At 35.7% G+C, this 16,998-nt stretch overlaps 2 protein-coding genes across 2 annotated transcripts; both read right to left on the bottom strand.

Annotated features, from left to right (window-relative positions):
- Positions 1–561: 561 nt before the first annotated feature.
- On the bottom strand, positions 562–5,681 carry LOC115631525 (trehalose-phosphate phosphatase B). Its single transcript, XM_030528296.1, has 4 exons — positions 5,526–5,681; positions 5,133–5,457; positions 4,877–5,063; positions 562–1,119 (listed from the first exon to the last, which is right to left on the bottom strand). The coding sequence occupies exons 1-4, from the start codon at positions 5,588–5,590 to the stop codon at positions 866–868; spliced, it is 831 nt and encodes a 276-aa protein (XP_030384156.1). The 5' UTR covers positions 5,591–5,681; the 3' UTR covers positions 562–865.
- Positions 5,682–7,445: 1,764 nt separating this feature from the next.
- Positions 7,446–13,140, bottom strand: LOC115631401 (probable trehalose-phosphate phosphatase 1). The gene is made up of 4 exons (XM_030528123.1): positions 13,007–13,140; positions 9,976–10,144; positions 7,769–8,390; positions 7,446–7,698 (listed from the first exon to the last, which is right to left on the bottom strand). Coding segments are annotated over exons 1-4 (927 nt in total). The 5' UTR covers positions 13,008–13,140; the 3' UTR covers positions 7,446–7,563.
- Between the last annotated feature and the right edge of the window lie 3,858 nt (positions 13,141–16,998).

Below are 16,998 nucleotides of genomic sequence, written 5' to 3'. Positions count from 1 at the left end.
ACCGTCTGCAATTTGAAGGAAAAAATGAAAATGTGATGTGCCGGGCTGACTTCAATACCATTAAGAACAAGAAGTCTTCAAGTTATTCACCAATTATGTCTAGCAACAAATTTATATAAAAATAAAAACTCTGTCACACAAATATATAAATTAGGTTCCAATGCCATTAACAATTAATGCAAACATAATTCCAATTCTAACATTCCGGGTGTTCCTCTACTATTTATAACATAAAAGAATCCGAAGACCAAGGTACAATATTTTCGTTTTCATGTGTTCTGGGGTAAGGAAAGTTCCTGACTGCAATTGTTATTCTTATCTTTGCAATATTTTTATCGTCGGATAAGAAGAAGATAAGTTATTTGAATAGTCTTGTGGAAAATATTGCAATGTTCAACTATGGAAGGTGTGGGAATTCAAATGGCAAACTCTGCATGATTTTTAACAAACCTACAGCCTACTCATCCATTATCACACAGCAGGGGGTATCAGCGGGTGTTGTAGTCCGCCTCCCATTATGTTAAAACACAGAAAATCGGTAAACAGGTGGGGGAAGCACCATTTACAATAAGTATGTGACATAAAATTTATTCCAAATCGAGTTAAAAGAGATATAGAGAGTTTGTGAAACATTCTGTGGATATGTCGCATTACAATTACATACATACAAACATACATAAGGCGAAACAAATCGAGTATTATTTTTGTAAGAGAACAACTAAAGAGTTCCACATTTACATACATGTATATGTGTGTGAGTGCGTGTAAATGTGTGTGTTGTGTGTGTATTTGTGCTTGATTGTGTGTGTGTGTGTGTATGCGAGAGAGTGTGGAATTAGCTTAAGCTACTGCTTGGATCTCCATCTTAGATCTTCTTCTTCTTCTCGTAGAAAGACTGCACGGCTTTCAGCAGCCATCCAACCTCCTCAACGGTCTTGATCTGATAATTGGCATAGGTCTTCAATGTGGGCAGCTCCGAGACACGGAAAGTCTTGCCAATGCCGTGCAGCACCTTAATGGCATCCTCATCGGTAGTGTCGTCGCCCACATAGATGATTTTCAAGTTCTTGGCCCAATCGGCATCGAATTGCTTCTCCAAGATCATCTTGGCGCCCTCACCTGCAAAGCAAAGGGAGATTTCATTGTTAGTTCAAACATACTTAGCATGGGCAACAGATATCTGATATTCTTTATAATAATATTCCTAATCTAAAGGAGTATTATATCTTATAATTGGTTTACAGAACAAACGTAGAAATACTAGTATTAAGAAATATTTGATGGTTTTTTTTTTCTTTACTAACAAATATTAATTTCGGAGACAACCTATCCTTTCGATAAAAGAATAAACTGTTGCGAAAAGTAGACAACTTTAAGACTTTCTATAACTATTATTTAAACTAATTGCTAGATATATTTACATAATCATATTAGCAAATATATCACTAATTCTCGATAAAAATCTTGTGTAACATTCTATGATGTGTTAGGAAACTGTGAATAATTGGATCGAGGATTGGATAAAAATTTGTTTCATCAAAAGAAGATAGTTCTGTATATCAGATGTATGTCTTAGATATTTGGTATATCTACTTATAGAACTAAAATTGTAGATATGTTTTTTTTGTTCGAACAAAGCAAGCTATGGGCGTAATCCTAAATTCATAATACATAGATGTTTCTTTAATTAACTATGGATAGCTCTGCTAATGGCATAACTTTCTGTTCCGAGGTGACCAAACTATATAAACGATAGATTTTGTATTTAAGAATTAAAATAATACAATTTCAAGAGGATCATTAATTACTTTTAAGAAACTGGAAGAAATCATATAAATTTTCTTTCACCACAAGCCGATAGTTATATACGTATTATATTTAAGAAATTTGATATTTTGAAAGTTTAGTTTTCCCAGCAAAATTATTTTAATTGGCATTCATTTCCATCGGGATGTAAACAAACTATACTATATGTTCAATCATAAACGATTGATGTGGCATTTCAGAACATGGGGCGATCTATTCGTGGAACTTTTTTGGAACACTTGCGGAAAATCACCGCCGCTTCAGTAATAAACATGAGCGAACATGGAAAAAATGGGAGAGCTTTTAAATTAATATGCCTACATTGGTGTCTACATATGTGTTGGGTTTTGTAGATCAGTGTCTATATAGTGGGCCACATGGGGATCGCCTGCAGCGCCATCGACAAACACCGAGTGGAAAATGTATCTAGATATATTCTGTGCTGTTTTATTTTTAGTCGCTTGCGTGGGCGTGGAGCGCGCAAATGTTTCTCATCTTTAGTTTATTTGCGCGTCGTCAAAGTAAATGTGTAAGAAAATGAAATTGAAATCATTTACATCATTTAAAAATTTGTTGCTGCTGCCGCTCATTTCATTTGTTTTGACAATTTTAATTATGCTTTGGTTGTTCGCTTTGTTTCGCCACATTTTTTTGCCTAATTGATGACGCGCTGGTAGCCACCAATACAATCCCCCCCCTCCCCCCATCCATCGTTGGTTAACCGCTCTTAATGTCTCTTCATATCATCTCTCTAGTCGTTTGGCTTCGCGGCTGCATTTTTTCAGACGGCACCAACAATTCTTTTTTGGTTTGTTGTTCCTATTCTATGCCGCAATGCGCCTCACCGCGCCGCTTGACGGCTTCAATTTTTCAAAAAAGAAATTTTTTTTCCCAAAAAAATAAATTCTTTTTTGCCGCTTGCTATGAAATTCTTGGACCTATATGTATGTACGTGCAATATTTTTCCACAACAAATTTATTGGTTTGTATAGCGTACAATCATAATTAATTTTTATGTCTTTGCACATTTTTTTCTGTTGTTGTTGTAGCTCTTGGTGAGTAGTAGCCTCTAAATTATGCGCCCGTTGTCACAGATCGTTTGGGAAGAATTGCTTTTGTGAGACAGTTGGACGCGACAAATGGTCGCACGGGTGCTCGTAAATATCCAGTATGTCATATGTGCATAAAGAAGGTGGAATGATTCGAAATATAACATCGGATCATGAATATATCGTTGATCTTTTGAGAACAATAATCCGAACAACGTTTTTCTTGTAAGTTCTTTGAACTGCTTATTTGAACATCAGATCGCTGAGATATCAGTGAGAACAACTAAGCTCTTAGTAATCCCAAATGCAAGCCATTAATCGGAAATAAAAGATGGAACAACTGTCTATAACTCTTGCCTTTTGATCTTCTATACTAATTAAGACTCAGCATCATAAATTTCTGTCTCAAATTTTTCTTTTTCAATATCTTTAATAAAACAACAGCAGCTCATTTAGTTAAGAGTGGTGCCACAACATTTGGCGACCCCGACCTGATGGAATATTGAGGGATAAAAATTATAATTATAATAACACTCTATGCACTCGAAGCAGATGGTAGTACAATAATGTTGCTCTTCGGGTGGTCTTGCCAGGCACCGTCGGATTAATTTGCCTCCCTCCCTATTAAATTACTTTATTAATTTTGCACAATATTTTAAAAGGGAGAAAAATTGGGCGACCCCTATGGATATTGTAGAGAACAGCATGGAGCTTATAAATGGTCGGAATGCTCTTCTTTTGTTGCACTAAATAGTACGAACGCCAATCTTTCTAAAATCTCTCTACTGTACGAAACATGATGCCTAAGAATATTTCCCGTTGAACTATCCAAACTCATTTCTATGTTGCATAGCTCCCCTTAGAGGTGCAAGCTAGCACATTTTGCAACTCCAAACTAATGGTTGCAGCACAACATTTGGTGACCCCGACTTGAAGTCGCTATCACTGCAGAAATACAGACAGAGATATTCTCATTTTTAATTGTTGGGGAATATGCTATAAGTAGTTCAATAATCATAAGTACTGTCTATATTTTGAAACCAAGCTTTAAATCAAAGCAAATTCCAAACAAAAGTGCAATGAATTCAGGTGCAGTCACAACATTTGGTGACCCCGACGTGCAGTCGCTATCTCATTAGCACTGCAGAAATTCAGGTAGAGAAATTCTCATTTTAAATTGTTGGGGAATGCAACGAATTTGAATGTCTGTCAGGTGCAGCTTTTTTATCTTCTGGTTCAGCATTCTTATATAGTATTTAAGCAATTAATCCGAAATACATGCATCTTAATAGTTGTACGTATACCTCCCACCAAGTAAATTGTCGCCACATTCACATGTGTTTTTTTTTTCATTTAGAAAAAAAAGGCACACCTCTCACGCAAAACTGACTGTCTGATGGACAGAGAACAAAACCGAAACAACAGCATTTCAAGATATTTAAAATAAAAGCGAATATCTTACACAAATTTGTTAATTTATCATACCCGTAAAGAATCGAGTGAGTAGAGAATACACACACAAATATCGGGGGTCGTGCTTCTGCCATCATTTGGCTGCTTGTTTGTCTAGCCCGAAAGGCAAAAAACAAAAAGCCAAAAGCCAGAAAATAATATCTGAGGAAAAAACAGGCTATTCATGCTAGAAAATGACTCGGTCGTCCGCATACATAAATTCTCAGATATTTTCATTTGGGGCGGTGAAGTTGATTTTCTAGAATTCTTTTCTAAACGCCCACATTCATTTCTCGTAATTGTGCACAACAACATTGCTACAAGTATGTGCGAACTGAATAAATGTGTGATGGGAATATATATCGGAAAATATATTAGTCGGAATAATAAATAATTAAATCATCGAAGCGTTGTGCCCAAAAATCGAATTGTCTCGAACAGGTGCCGACGATGACAATTTTTTTTGGCATCCAATGGGCGACAACAGTTGGCAACCGAACGATGAATTATGATATCAAAAGTGTTGAGGTTCCACTATTCACATATACTCAAATATATTTTGCACTCACCTTTGTCCCAGTTGACGCGTGGCTTGCCCTCCAGAGCGTAGGGGGTTTCAATCAGCTGGAAGCCATGACCCTGAATCAAGCCCTTGGCATCGGCAATCAATTTGGTCTTCAGCTTATCATTGACACCCTTGTAGTGATAGGTCACAGAGATTTTCTTATCCTCCACCCAGGCACCAGAGCAGACGACCTACATATGCATTAAAACGAACCATCAGATCGATGTACGGTTGGCTGGAAATGGATCTCTCTCGCTTACCTTCTCCTTCAGTTCGGTGACCAATTTGTTGTGCTTCTCCAGCAGCTCTTCGGGCATTTCGATCTTGAACTTCTTGCCCGATGGGTACTCCACCTCGAGACCATGGTTACCAGCATAGGTAACATTGGGGAACTTCAGATGGTTCTTGATTTCGCTCAGTTCGCGACCAGAGAACACAACCATGAAGATTTTGTCGTTGGCGGCCAATTTCTTGATGTTGATCTCAGTATCCTTGGGCATGACCGAGAGCTCCTCGGTAAGTGGGGCCAGTGTGCCATCGTAGTCCAGCAGCAGAGCCACCTGATCCTTGTCGGGCGTTATGAAACTGTACAAGCAGCAGGAGGTGTATTGAGCATTTCGTGTCCTTAACAAGTTGCTGGCAATTTCGCTTACCCCTCCAAGGCCTTCACGTAATCCTCCTCCTTCTTCAAGAGTGGTGCCTTCTTTTGTTCGGCCATTTTGTTCAAGCGTTGCTATTTATATTGCGTCTATAACTCTGCCGTATCTACCGGAAACTGTGCGCCGTGCTGGACGTACCTCGACCGACTTAATACTAATGCCAGCGACGCGCCAACTACACGGCACTGATCGCTTTCTATATGTACATACCTATATATGTATGCTTATGTATGTATGTACAATATGTTGCTGCCCCATTGCCGTGTGGCTCTCACTGCGCATTGATTGTTGGCCGATTGTTGTTGGTGGCAACTCTGGCCGCCCCGTCTGTTGGCCAAGTAATCCTCACGATATTTATGAGGCATATGCGCATAAAAAAGCACATACTAATGGATTTCTATATGCTATATACACATGTATTTATATATATATTTGTGGCTGTATGTGTGTGTAGGTGTGCGAGAGTTCTTTATATAGCGTGAAAGAATGAATAGTTATACACACCAAATCGGTGCCTATATACACACTATATATATATAGTATTTGGCCCAAGTGCCTCTGGCATACAAGTATGACGTCTTCGCGCCGTTCCGTTGACTTTTCGTTACACCTTTGTTTGAGGTCGTTTTTGTTTTGGAATTGGAAAATGGGCCGCAGGCGACACACTTGCCGGCACGTTTCTCCGCTGCTTCGAAAATATCGTATATATAGTATTTTTGGAATATGAACTCACTAATCAAATGGAAAGGGGACACAACTAGATTAGTCTCCACAGTTTGCTTTTCTGCACTTAGCTTAGAAAGTGCTGGCAAGCTGCGGATCTATATCCAAGTGATATATAGCTAGATGGATCAGAATTTGTGTAGCTGAAAATTTCATTCCAATTGTTTCTAAATGCATTTCAGCCGAAAGAAAAAGACACTCAGAAGTCACTATAGTATAGTGCATAAATAGAAGGAAGAATTCTAAAAGGTAGCTGGAAATTGAAAGTGAATAAATAATTAGAAACTGAACTTTACAAAATATTCACCAACAATAATGCAATTTCTTCAATAATTTCTTAAGATTTGTAGTACAAATTATGAACAATCATTGGACGGATTTGAAGATGTCTTGGCTCGTGCTTTAAAGAACAATATTTATTCCATTATTTTGCATTCTCTGGATCTATCTTGAGCAGGAATAGTTGGTACTCCTTTAAGAATTTTAATTTGAGCAGAATTAGTGTTGATCAGATTTATAATCTAATTGTTACAGCTCCTGCATTTATTATTATTTTTTTTATACTTATGCCTATTTTAATTGGTGGATTTGGAAACTGATTAATTGCTTTAATATTAGCAGCCCCAGACGTAGCATTCCCTCGAATTAAAAATACAAGTTTTTGAATACTCTTTTACTAGTAAGTAGTACAAAAGTAACATATTCATTCGATGTTTATTGATTTGACTTTTTAATTGTGCTCATTATTTTATGCCCTAAGAAAAAAACACATTCTTTGATAGATTATATTATTATAGATTATATTATAATATTATTATATACATATATTACTGAAGTTAATCAGATGAAAATTGTAGATTTTGCAAACAAACTTTGGAGCCCATTTCTCCCCCTTTAATTCATTAATTAAATACATTTGATTAATTTACAATTTTTAATTTATTGATAAATCGTTATTTAATACAAATTCTGGGTCTTAGACTTCAATACAAGTTATTGTAAAATATATTCACAGACTAATAAACTATTAACTGTCATTTAAAATAATTTCATATTATAAACGAAACATATAGTATAATCAATAAGCAGCTTAATTTTAACAAATTGCTTTTGAAAATGTGTTTATTTTAATTGCATAATGGTCCCATACCTATATACTTATATACATCAGTATAAATAAGTCGAAAAAGGTTCATTTCACATTTGCTGTTTAATTGCTAGATATATGTATGTACATAGATAAAATCGTTATATGTATAGTTTAAAAGGTACAATGTAATTAACAATGCTATGCTAACAATTATTAATTCTAGACCACATAGACGCGTGCTATCCACTTCAGCAGATCGGTGACCAAATCCTGTTTGGGCAATCTATAGTCGGCAAAGGTCTGGATCTGTGCGTCAGCAGCAATGCGGAAGGAGCGGCCCACGCCCTGCAGCAGCTGTAATACAAGGAAAAGCATATATAGTATTTAGCTTAGTTACTGCAGTTTTTAGAAGAGAAAAACTTACCCTCATGGCATCCTCATCGGTGGTATCATCACCAGCAAACACCACATTCAGCTGCTCCTCCCAGTTCTCTCCAAACTTATTCCTCAATATATACAATGCTGCCTCGCCCTTGTTCCAATTTACTGGGGGCTTGGCCTCAATGGCTTCATGCGCCTGATTCGGACGGAAACCGTGTTTTTCAATAATTTCGGAGGCCAACTTCTTCAGCGGGTCTTTCAGCTCTACGGGCGCATCGCGATAATGGAATGTTAGCGACACTTTCTTATCCTCGACCCAAGCACCGTTCTTATAGACACGCTCGTTCAGTTCCTTCACCAGGGCAGTATAATTCTTTTGGATTTCAGCTGGCAGTTGGTAGTCGTGGCGCGAGCCATCGGGATATTCTATCTCTAGACCATGATTACCAGCATAGGTAATGCCGTCGATATTTACGCGTGACTGCACATCCTTCAAGCCACGTCCCGAAATTACGGCCATGAATATTTGCGGATGTTTGGCAATCTTATGCAATATTATCTCCAGCTCCACAGGCATAGCTGTTTTATTCGGATTATCGGCAATGGGCGCCAGAGTGCCATCGTAGTCCATGAGTACAGCTAGATTTTTACCTGTATTCAGGTAGCTGGAAATTGAAAGAGAATAAGGATTTAATTAGAAACTGAGATTTACCAAATATTCACAAACAGTAATGCAATGTGTGGGTTGCTTTTTGATTTCTCCAATCAAATTTATAGTACAAATTATGAACAGTCATTGGACGGATTTGAAGATGTCTTGGCTCGTGTTTTAAAGTATAAATTTAGCTGGGAAAATAGATAAATTAGTCCCAACAGACTCTAATTGAATCATCTCTTATGTTCTTAAATATCAGACATACTCTGCCTTTTTCTTTTATGAATTGGGAATTGCGAATTCGATTGCAAGTGTTATTTTGTTTCTTTTGTTCTTATATGAGTGAAGATAAAACTTCGAGCGAGTTCTCATAGCTCTCTCCGCTTCTCTAAAGTTCCGTTAAGTTAGGGGCTTTGCAGATTTACTTTTCCACTTTCCTCTGCTAAATTGAAATCTAAATCTATTGGCACTTTATGTTTATATGGACTGTAGAAAATATTGGTTTATATCATATATTAATTAAGAACTGTAGACATTCCCAATAAAGTTCTTATTCTGAAATATAAGTAATATTTTCAAAATATTTTCAACATTGAAAGCAATATGTAAAGATTACTTAAAGAAATACTTAATTGAATATTGAAACTACATTCTTGTGTGTTTCACAATCAAAAGAGAGTTTACCAATATAGCTTCAGGTTTAAAATGAAATCAATAGATGCTTTCTATAAATACTAAGCTATATTCTCTACAAAAATTAGTTTCGAATCGTTTTAAGTACAGTAATGATGAGATTTAGCAAGAGTGTTAAGAAGAGTTGTAAGTTTTAAGTAAATTATTTACAGATTTTTTTTGTATATGAACTATTTTCTGTACACTTTCTTAAAAATAATAGTTTTAAAACATAACATAAAACATAAATATATGAATGCCATTAAAATAAAACCGAGTTGGAACATTAATAACTGAACTATAAGTCAAGAAAGCTTAAGAACAAACACCTTGAAAAATAAATGAATATTTTTAATACAAAACGTAATGGATAAAGCTCAAGGAACATTTCTGATAAAGCGTTCTTAAAAGCAAGCCGTCCAGCATTTAACAAAATACATCTCAAGGCAGAAACTTGAAATCAAGAGCTTGCTTTATAAATTTAACAATTAAAAAAAATTTGAAATAACTTGAATCATCTTATGATAAGTGACAGTGGGAATAAAACAGTTTAAAATCAAAATTAAGCTGAATTGCAGAATTTGGCAATGATTCTCTGATATCTGAACTATATCTCAAAACTAAACGAAATGGCTTAAGAGCAAGGCACGTTTCTGATAAAGTGTCTAATGTTTGATAAACTTGCTCTAAAGGGAATAGCTGGGCATCGATATATTTGTACACTTTTTGATCTGGATAATCTGCCATATAGACCGCTGTCTGTTGTGCAGTGTTCTGACGTATGTTAGCAAAATTTCCATTTGTTGTCTAATCCGCTGAAGCTTTTGCTCTGTCAGCTTTTTCCGCTGTCTGTGTTATCAGCAGTGCTTATTACATGACGCCGTGCTGTGGCCTCAGACAAGGTCATCGATTGGCTTACTTACCCTGGCATTTTCTGCTCGAACTCCTCCAAGCGAGTGATAACTGGGGCAATGCGTTTCTCTGGCATTTTGCGGGGGTCCTGGTGTTGTGCGGCACTCAGAGCGAAGAAGAATAAGATCAGCAGCAGGCTTAGTACCAGATGGCTGGGCGATTTAGATTGTAGCTCTTGCACTGCGGAAGAGGGAATTCCGAATATTATTAGGTGATTGTGTCTATCGCAATCGAATGCTCGGACTGAACTGTGCGATGTCTGAGCAGCTCGGGGCGCTTATAAACCGAAGCAGAACAAAAATCAAATCGAGTCGAGTCGAAACTCGTCTAGCTGATAACGGATCTGGCTGTGGCTCTATTATAAGAACGAGGAAAACACTGTTGATAAAGACTCGGCAGGTGTTCGCTCTCTTGCTCGATTTCGACGGTTATTACTAAACTCACGCTTACTGGGTTTGTTGATTTGTTCTATTAGCAATGTCTGATATTACGAGTCTCGTTGAAACAGCTGTGATCGGTGCGTGGCCACTAGCCATGGCCAAGGTAGTGAGTGGCCCATTAGAGTGTTTACATCTCTTCAAAATTCAACTCGTAGTACGTACCCCTTAAGATTTCCACTTGTTGACTGGCTCACAACTCGCTCACGACTCTGCTGAACGCTGTGAGGCTTTCAACATCCGCGACATGCGTTTTTATAACAAGTCGAAAGATTTCCTTACACTACTATATGCCAGTTATTCAGACATTTGTGCTTTTTGTTTGAGACAAAGGCGCTACTTCCCCTCCTCCCAGTACCCAGTACCCAGTCCCCCTTCCCCCTTCCCGCTTCCCATCTGGAAATCATTTTCTCATACGCAATGCATCATGCATTCCGCTCGTGGCAGTTGCGTGCCAATAGCCTGCCTGTCTGCCTTCACATTGTGTTCACTCGTGAAGTGCGTTGACAAAATCATAAATTCTTTTATACATTTATAGAGCTACGAATGCGAATACGAGTATGTATCGTTCGCGTGCACTACGCCAATGGCCAGTGGCTGCGTAATTGTGTCGAAATTTGACTAATTAGCGTGGAAAATGCCAAGCGTCTTATGCCATTTGCTTTGATGATGTCAACCAAGAAGAAGGAGACACTCAATTAGCCCCCCGAGAGAGACAGAGAGAAGCTCGCAATCGAATTTATAATCCCCTGATGCCTGTTGATAAGCTTTAGTTGTGGGTGGTTCGGGCTGTAACATTTATTTGTTTGACTCGAATTTCCGCTGGCGACGAAGTCGAAGCCTATTATTATACATATTTGCTTACATAAAACGGTAAGTATTTAAGACATAACAGGTATTTAATTCCTGTTTTGATTGGGGATTACTGAACATAAACAAGTCGGTATTGTGATTTATTCAAACATTTAAGGGATGGAAACAGACGGGTATACAAGTAAAGCCATTAATAGCAAAGATTGCAAACTGAATGCTGGCTGGAACACGATTGTGATTTGGCGAACAACTAGAAGAACGACTGGGAAATGGCCAGAAGAATTGAAGATGAGTTGTATGCCTGACTAGAAATTATATATTTGAATACTGCAACCAAAAGATCAATGAAGAGAAAACGACAAGAAAACTCATTGGTAGAGCGACTGGAGGAAAATAAAATAAAATAATAAATAAAAATCAAAATAAAAAATAAAAATAACAACTGCAACTAAGGAACAATTCAACCGATTAAAGTATGAATACAGCTCTAATAATGATAACTAAAAGCTACTTATGAACCAAAGTGATGATTGTCTGTACACCAGCTATATAGAAGAATACACGTATCATAATAAAAATAACTTGACATTAGTTAATTGTTCAAGTTCAAGTTGTTCAAAGTCAAGAAAGTTATTTCTGATTATATTCACTGTTTTATTCTTAGATTAGTTACTAACTAAATAAGTTCTATAAAAAAGAATTCATTAGTAATATAGTTCAAAGGTCAATATTAACGTACTAATTGGCTTGGCTCTAATAAATATAACTAAAAGCTACAAAGTATATTATCTGTACACCAGCAATATAGAAGAATACACGTATCTTAATACAAATAACTTGACATTAGTTAGTTGTTCAAGTTCAAGTTGTTCAAATTCAAGAAAGTTATTTCTCACTGTTTAATTCTTAGATTAATTACTTACTATATTAATGCTATCAAAAAGAATTCATTAATAATATAAAGGTCAATATTAATGTACTAATTGGCCTTGGCTCGATAACAATTCGTTCATCTACTTAGTTGTCGTCTAATTATCTTACACTCTCTTTTGTTTGTTTGTAAACATTTAATTTGAGTAAACTATTGGCTGGCCTTTGCTCATTCATTGTTTATGTTCAGCAATATAATATATATATAGCATAGTTTCCTGACTCCTCTGACCCATTTAGCCGCGAACAAGACCTAGTCACACAGCCTCTAGTCACCCGATAAAAATTTGCCAAGTCTGTCTGGATGGGAAAACACGCCTCCGGCTCATGTTAACACAATCAAAAACAGCAAACTGTTTGTTCACGATATTTGTGAACACACAATAGATATCACTATAAAGAGAGTGGAAACTAAAGAGCGATAGAGAGGGAGCGAGCGAGAGAGGGAGAGAGAGAGCAGGGCATTAGCTAAAGGCAAACAAAACAGAAGCGCAGGCCTATCTTAAGTAAACAAGTTATAAGTATCTACCATTATATGTATATATCAGAGTTTTTCATGCACATTTTATTGTACGAGTCTCTGGAGCCTTGCAACGTCGACTACTTAGCATGCGTTTAATTGCACATATTTTAATTAGAGGCCCATTTAAGAGCTATCGATGAAGAAGCAAAAATAAAAAAAAAACCAGACAGTTACTAATTTGTTTAAATTAATATTTCCGTGTGTGATGAGCTAAGCAAATACTATATACTAGTAGTAGTGAAATATTTATAAATTTCACGTTGTAAACAGGTGACACATTTCAAACATATTTTCAGAAAAGTAAATAATTTTCATGTTCTACAAGTATTTTCCACTCACTTTTGTTTCACTTCCCACAACCGGAATTGTCAATCTTAACGCACTTATTATTTGTAACACAGCCAAATGCTATAATCTTCGACGTAATGTCAACTGTGTCTTTAAGCCAATTTGTAAATATTTTCTTTGAAATTACTTTCCAAGCCAATTTGTAAATATATATGCTGGTTTTCTTTTTTGGTTTGTTTGTTTGATTTTCAGTGTACAACGAAATGAACGAGGCGGCGCAAAATGCGAGGCTTGTTTGTTTTCTAAATTGGTTTTGCGTTGAGCTTTACGATGTGCAAAGCTCTTATATACACAGAAACAATCATACATATATGTACGAGCATATATTATATATGCATTTTGAAATATTGTATGTTATGTACATATATATTGAAAGCCGATGCAATGCAGGCGCATTATAAATAGAAATATTAATACCCATCGCTTTTATTGTTGCTCTTTTCCACAGAAACAGAAAACAGAACAAATACTTTATTGTTTAAGAGAGGCACTAAAGAGAGAATAACAATTCAGTCCACATTTGTTTACAAAAAGCTGTCTGAGAACAGATTTTTCAATTTCAATTTCGCTTTGTCATGATATGATGTGCTTTCATAAGCGAAAGCACAAGTTTTCAATTTGATATTAATTATTTTTTGATATATAGAAATCACGTAGCTAATGTTATGGAGAAGCTTTACCCATCCTTCTACTTCCTGTTGAAAACGAAATGGCATAAAAAGGTCAGTTGGTCAGTCTATTTAAATTGGCTTTAAAACTTTTTGCATATTTGTGAATATACAAGTATTTTTGTACATAGTATTTGGTTTTGTTTTTGACATTTATGTTGCAGTAGAAGATTCTGTTTTGTTATAATTATATATACTTGTATTTCATAATTATATATACTTATTTTTCAGTATTAGCTGGAATTCATTTATTATAATAATTCATATAATAATTCATTAATGGAAAAATTAATACATAGTATAAATTAAAATAACCAAAATAGAAAAGTGATTTTTTTGGGATCACTTTTATATTCAAGAATATTTAAAAACACATTTGCGGAGCTTTCTTTCCATATTTTATTTTGTTATAAATTTCTGATTCTGTCATTTTATTACAAGAACTAATTTTTGTAATAATTATCGATTGCTTAAACAATTAAAAATGAAACCATATTTTATGGCTGATTCAATTTCGAATACAGGAAAAATCTAAATATTCTCACAATATTATATTTTTTTAATTTTAAAACTAAACTTTAACAACGATTGAATTCGAAGCATTAAGTGCTTCTGTTAAAAGGCAACATTGATTGAAAGTCTTTTTAAAGTTTCCAAAATGGAAATTTCAAATTTCAAAATTTCTATGTTAAAATATATTTAAAAAAAAGTAAAAGTAAGATAAAATTAATAAATAAAATTAAAAAAATCATTTAATTCCGTATGATGTTATGTTGACAGGCTAACAACAATATTTGGTAATTGTTCTTAATTTTGACTAATTTGTGAATGAATTTTAAAAATCTGCGTATGTGAAGGTTTTCTAGGGTTTTACATATCAGTTTATCTTCTATACCTAATCTACAAAAAAAAGTTAGATAAATTAAGTAAATCCTTTGAGAACTACTATAACTTGCATTTATGTTTAGCACGCGATCAATATCGGACAATTTTTTTCATATATACGGCTTTATGTAGTCGCTCAGGAATTGTTTTCTTAGCTTTTTTATAATTACAAACAAAACCTGGTTGTTAACTTTAACAGGCCATTGATGTGGCCAAGCATTAAATAATTAAATCAGTTTTAGAAACCCTTCTTTGTTTTGCTACTTAAACTCATTTTAATTGTTAAATTACATTTGCAATTGTCGCTGCTTGAATCGCAATTAGCACAGGCTTTAGTGTTAAGCTTGGGGCAAATCAGTTAATAAAACCGCAATAACAAATGTCTAGCCTTATTCCAGATCCCAGAGTTGGTGAGGCACGTGGGCGGGCGAGGAAATAAGTGGGCGTTGTGTACCTTTTGGCACCGAAAGAGCAACTTACTTTGGACCGCATTGATGCGTAAACAACGTAAATGCAAAGTGACGACGACAGCGAAAACATTAACAACAACAACAAAAACAAGCAGAGGCCCAACAGGACACGCTCTGGCAAAAGTTGACCTGCGGGCGTTGGTGGCTGTGGGTGGATGGCCCAGAACACTATTCGAAAGCGTTTGGGGCTGGGCGGTGGTCGGTAGTCGGGGTTTTGGGACCAACCGAGTGGAATGAATGCACGCGCAGAGCGCCAAAATTAATGCCAGGATAACCTGCTGCCAAGTCGAGTCGGGCCAAGTCAGGAGCGTTGAGGAGCATGGCGCGGCGACTGCTGCCGTCAGGCCGCTGTCACAAGTAATTAGTTGGCGACAGAGAGCAGAGTGCGTGTTGTTACCAAAACCAGTCCAGCCATTCAAGACCCCCTAGGCCACCCAACCACAAGAATTGGCGCCTAACATAGTTGTCAACAGGTTGTTACGGCATTTGTTTGCTGTTGTTTACGCGAATGCGTGCATATACATACTTGTATAAGTAACCCAACAGTGGGTGGGGTAAATATATGCATAAATCAATAGCTTAGGAATATCTTAATTTGTTAATTGGTTGCTACCTCAATTGTTCTGGAATGTTCGCAAAAATATGTAAAATATTTAAGCATAAAATCCCAAATCCTTTACATGCACTTCGATCATAAAAGTCCCTAATTTCAAGACGTTTTAAAGCGGAGGTCCACTGCTGCTTCTGTTAAAGAAGAGAGCTCTGAAAACTTCTATAGGGGACTAAAGCGGTGAATAATAGTAAAAATTATAAATATTATTTCCAAACTGAATTATATTTTTTTTTTTCTAAGTTATGGTAAAGGTGCATTTTATTTAGCAGGGTCTTTGAATGATAACATTTGAGGTAAACTCTTGATGGCTTATTTTCATTATTTTTAGCTAAATAATATTAATTTAAAGCCCTCAAAACTTAAACAATATTGGTAATTCAACCTTATCTCAAAGTACCTTTTTTTAAGAATTTATAGTACCGTGACAATTATTGAAGATCAAATTTGAATTTGAATAACATAACAAAATAATATAAATTAGGAAGTAAGAATTACCTTAAAGTCTATAATTATATTATATTTTAATAAAAGAGGAGCTGCTCTTGTTTATTTTTCAAATTTAGAACAAGGGAGAATAGTTGCTTTCATTTAAATAACTTGACCAAAAATGGTTCCTTTAAAAATATTAATATAAACTTATAAAAACTTTATAAATAACAGTTATTTTAGTATCTCTAGTACGATTATGTAAATTAAAATGCTTTATAACAACTTTAATAAATAATTAAGAGCTATTATTTATTATTACGTTAAAATGATTAATTAAATCATTCATTTCCTTTAGCAAGTTCCTTAACTGCTAATTCGTTTGAAAGAATACAAAAACTTGGTTAGAATTTCGCACGAAGATATACAATAATTTAGCCTCCAAACGAATTTTAAATATAACATTTTTTTACTAAACATACAAAGACCCTAATTTTAGCTCACTTGAGAGTCTAACTTTCCACTGCCTTCATATCGATTTCAACTCATCAATGGACAGCAATCAATGAGATATGTCACCATACTTTTGTGTTGCAGAGTATGGCGGTATATATTAATGTAAGGTATTTGTTTGCTGTGTGTGTGATGTGTGTTTATAGAGCTGTAAAGTCTAAATGTGTGCTTGTGTGTGTGTACTCGTATGTTTGACGCGGCAGTGGCCATTAGATAGAAAAAGGTTGTGTCTCTCTTGCCAATTACATGGCAAATATTTATTATGAAATTTCTATGTTAATGTTAAGTGAAGGTCAGTCACAGCCACAGTAGAGTCAGTGATGCTAGAATACACCACCACCACCACCACCACGCCAACCATCCGAACTTACTGTATCCGTAAATGAATCCGACAGCACCAATTAATTC

The sequence above is a fragment of the Scaptodrosophila lebanonensis genome, unplaced genomic scaffold (genome assembly GCF_003285725.1).
Source record: "Scaptodrosophila lebanonensis strain 11010-0011.00,11010-0021.00 unplaced genomic scaffold, SlebRS2 tig00001412-arrow-pilon, whole genome shotgun sequence".
NCBI lineage: Eukaryota > Metazoa > Arthropoda > Insecta > Diptera > Drosophilidae > Scaptodrosophila > Scaptodrosophila lebanonensis.
Note: the sequence above shows the minus strand (reverse complement) of the source record. Positions and strands in the feature narration are given on the sequence as shown.

Bases quoted from the DNA above. Each gene is read 5' to 3' on its own strand.
- LOC115631525 (XM_030528296.1), bottom strand. From the start codon at position 5,590: ATGGCCGAACAAAAGAAGGCACCACTCTTGAAGAAGGAGGAGGATTAC. The intron at 5,458-5,525 runs GTAAGCGAAATT...CTGCTTGTACAG, and splicing joins TACGTGAAGGCCTTGGAGGG to TTTCATAACGCCCGACAAGG. The intron at 5,064-5,132 runs GTAAGCGAGAGA...ATGCATATGTAG, and splicing joins TCACCGAACTGAAGGAGAAG to GTCGTCTGCTCTGGTGCCTG.
- LOC115631401 (XM_030528123.1), bottom strand. The intron at 8,391-9,975 runs GTAAGTAAGCCA...TTCAATTTCCAG, and splicing joins TTCGAGCAGAAAATGCCAGG to CTACCTGAATACAGGTAAAA. The intron at 7,699-7,768 runs GTAAGTTTTTCT...CTTGTATTACAG, and splicing joins CCGATGAGGATGCCATGAGG to CTGCTGCAGGGCGTGGGCCG.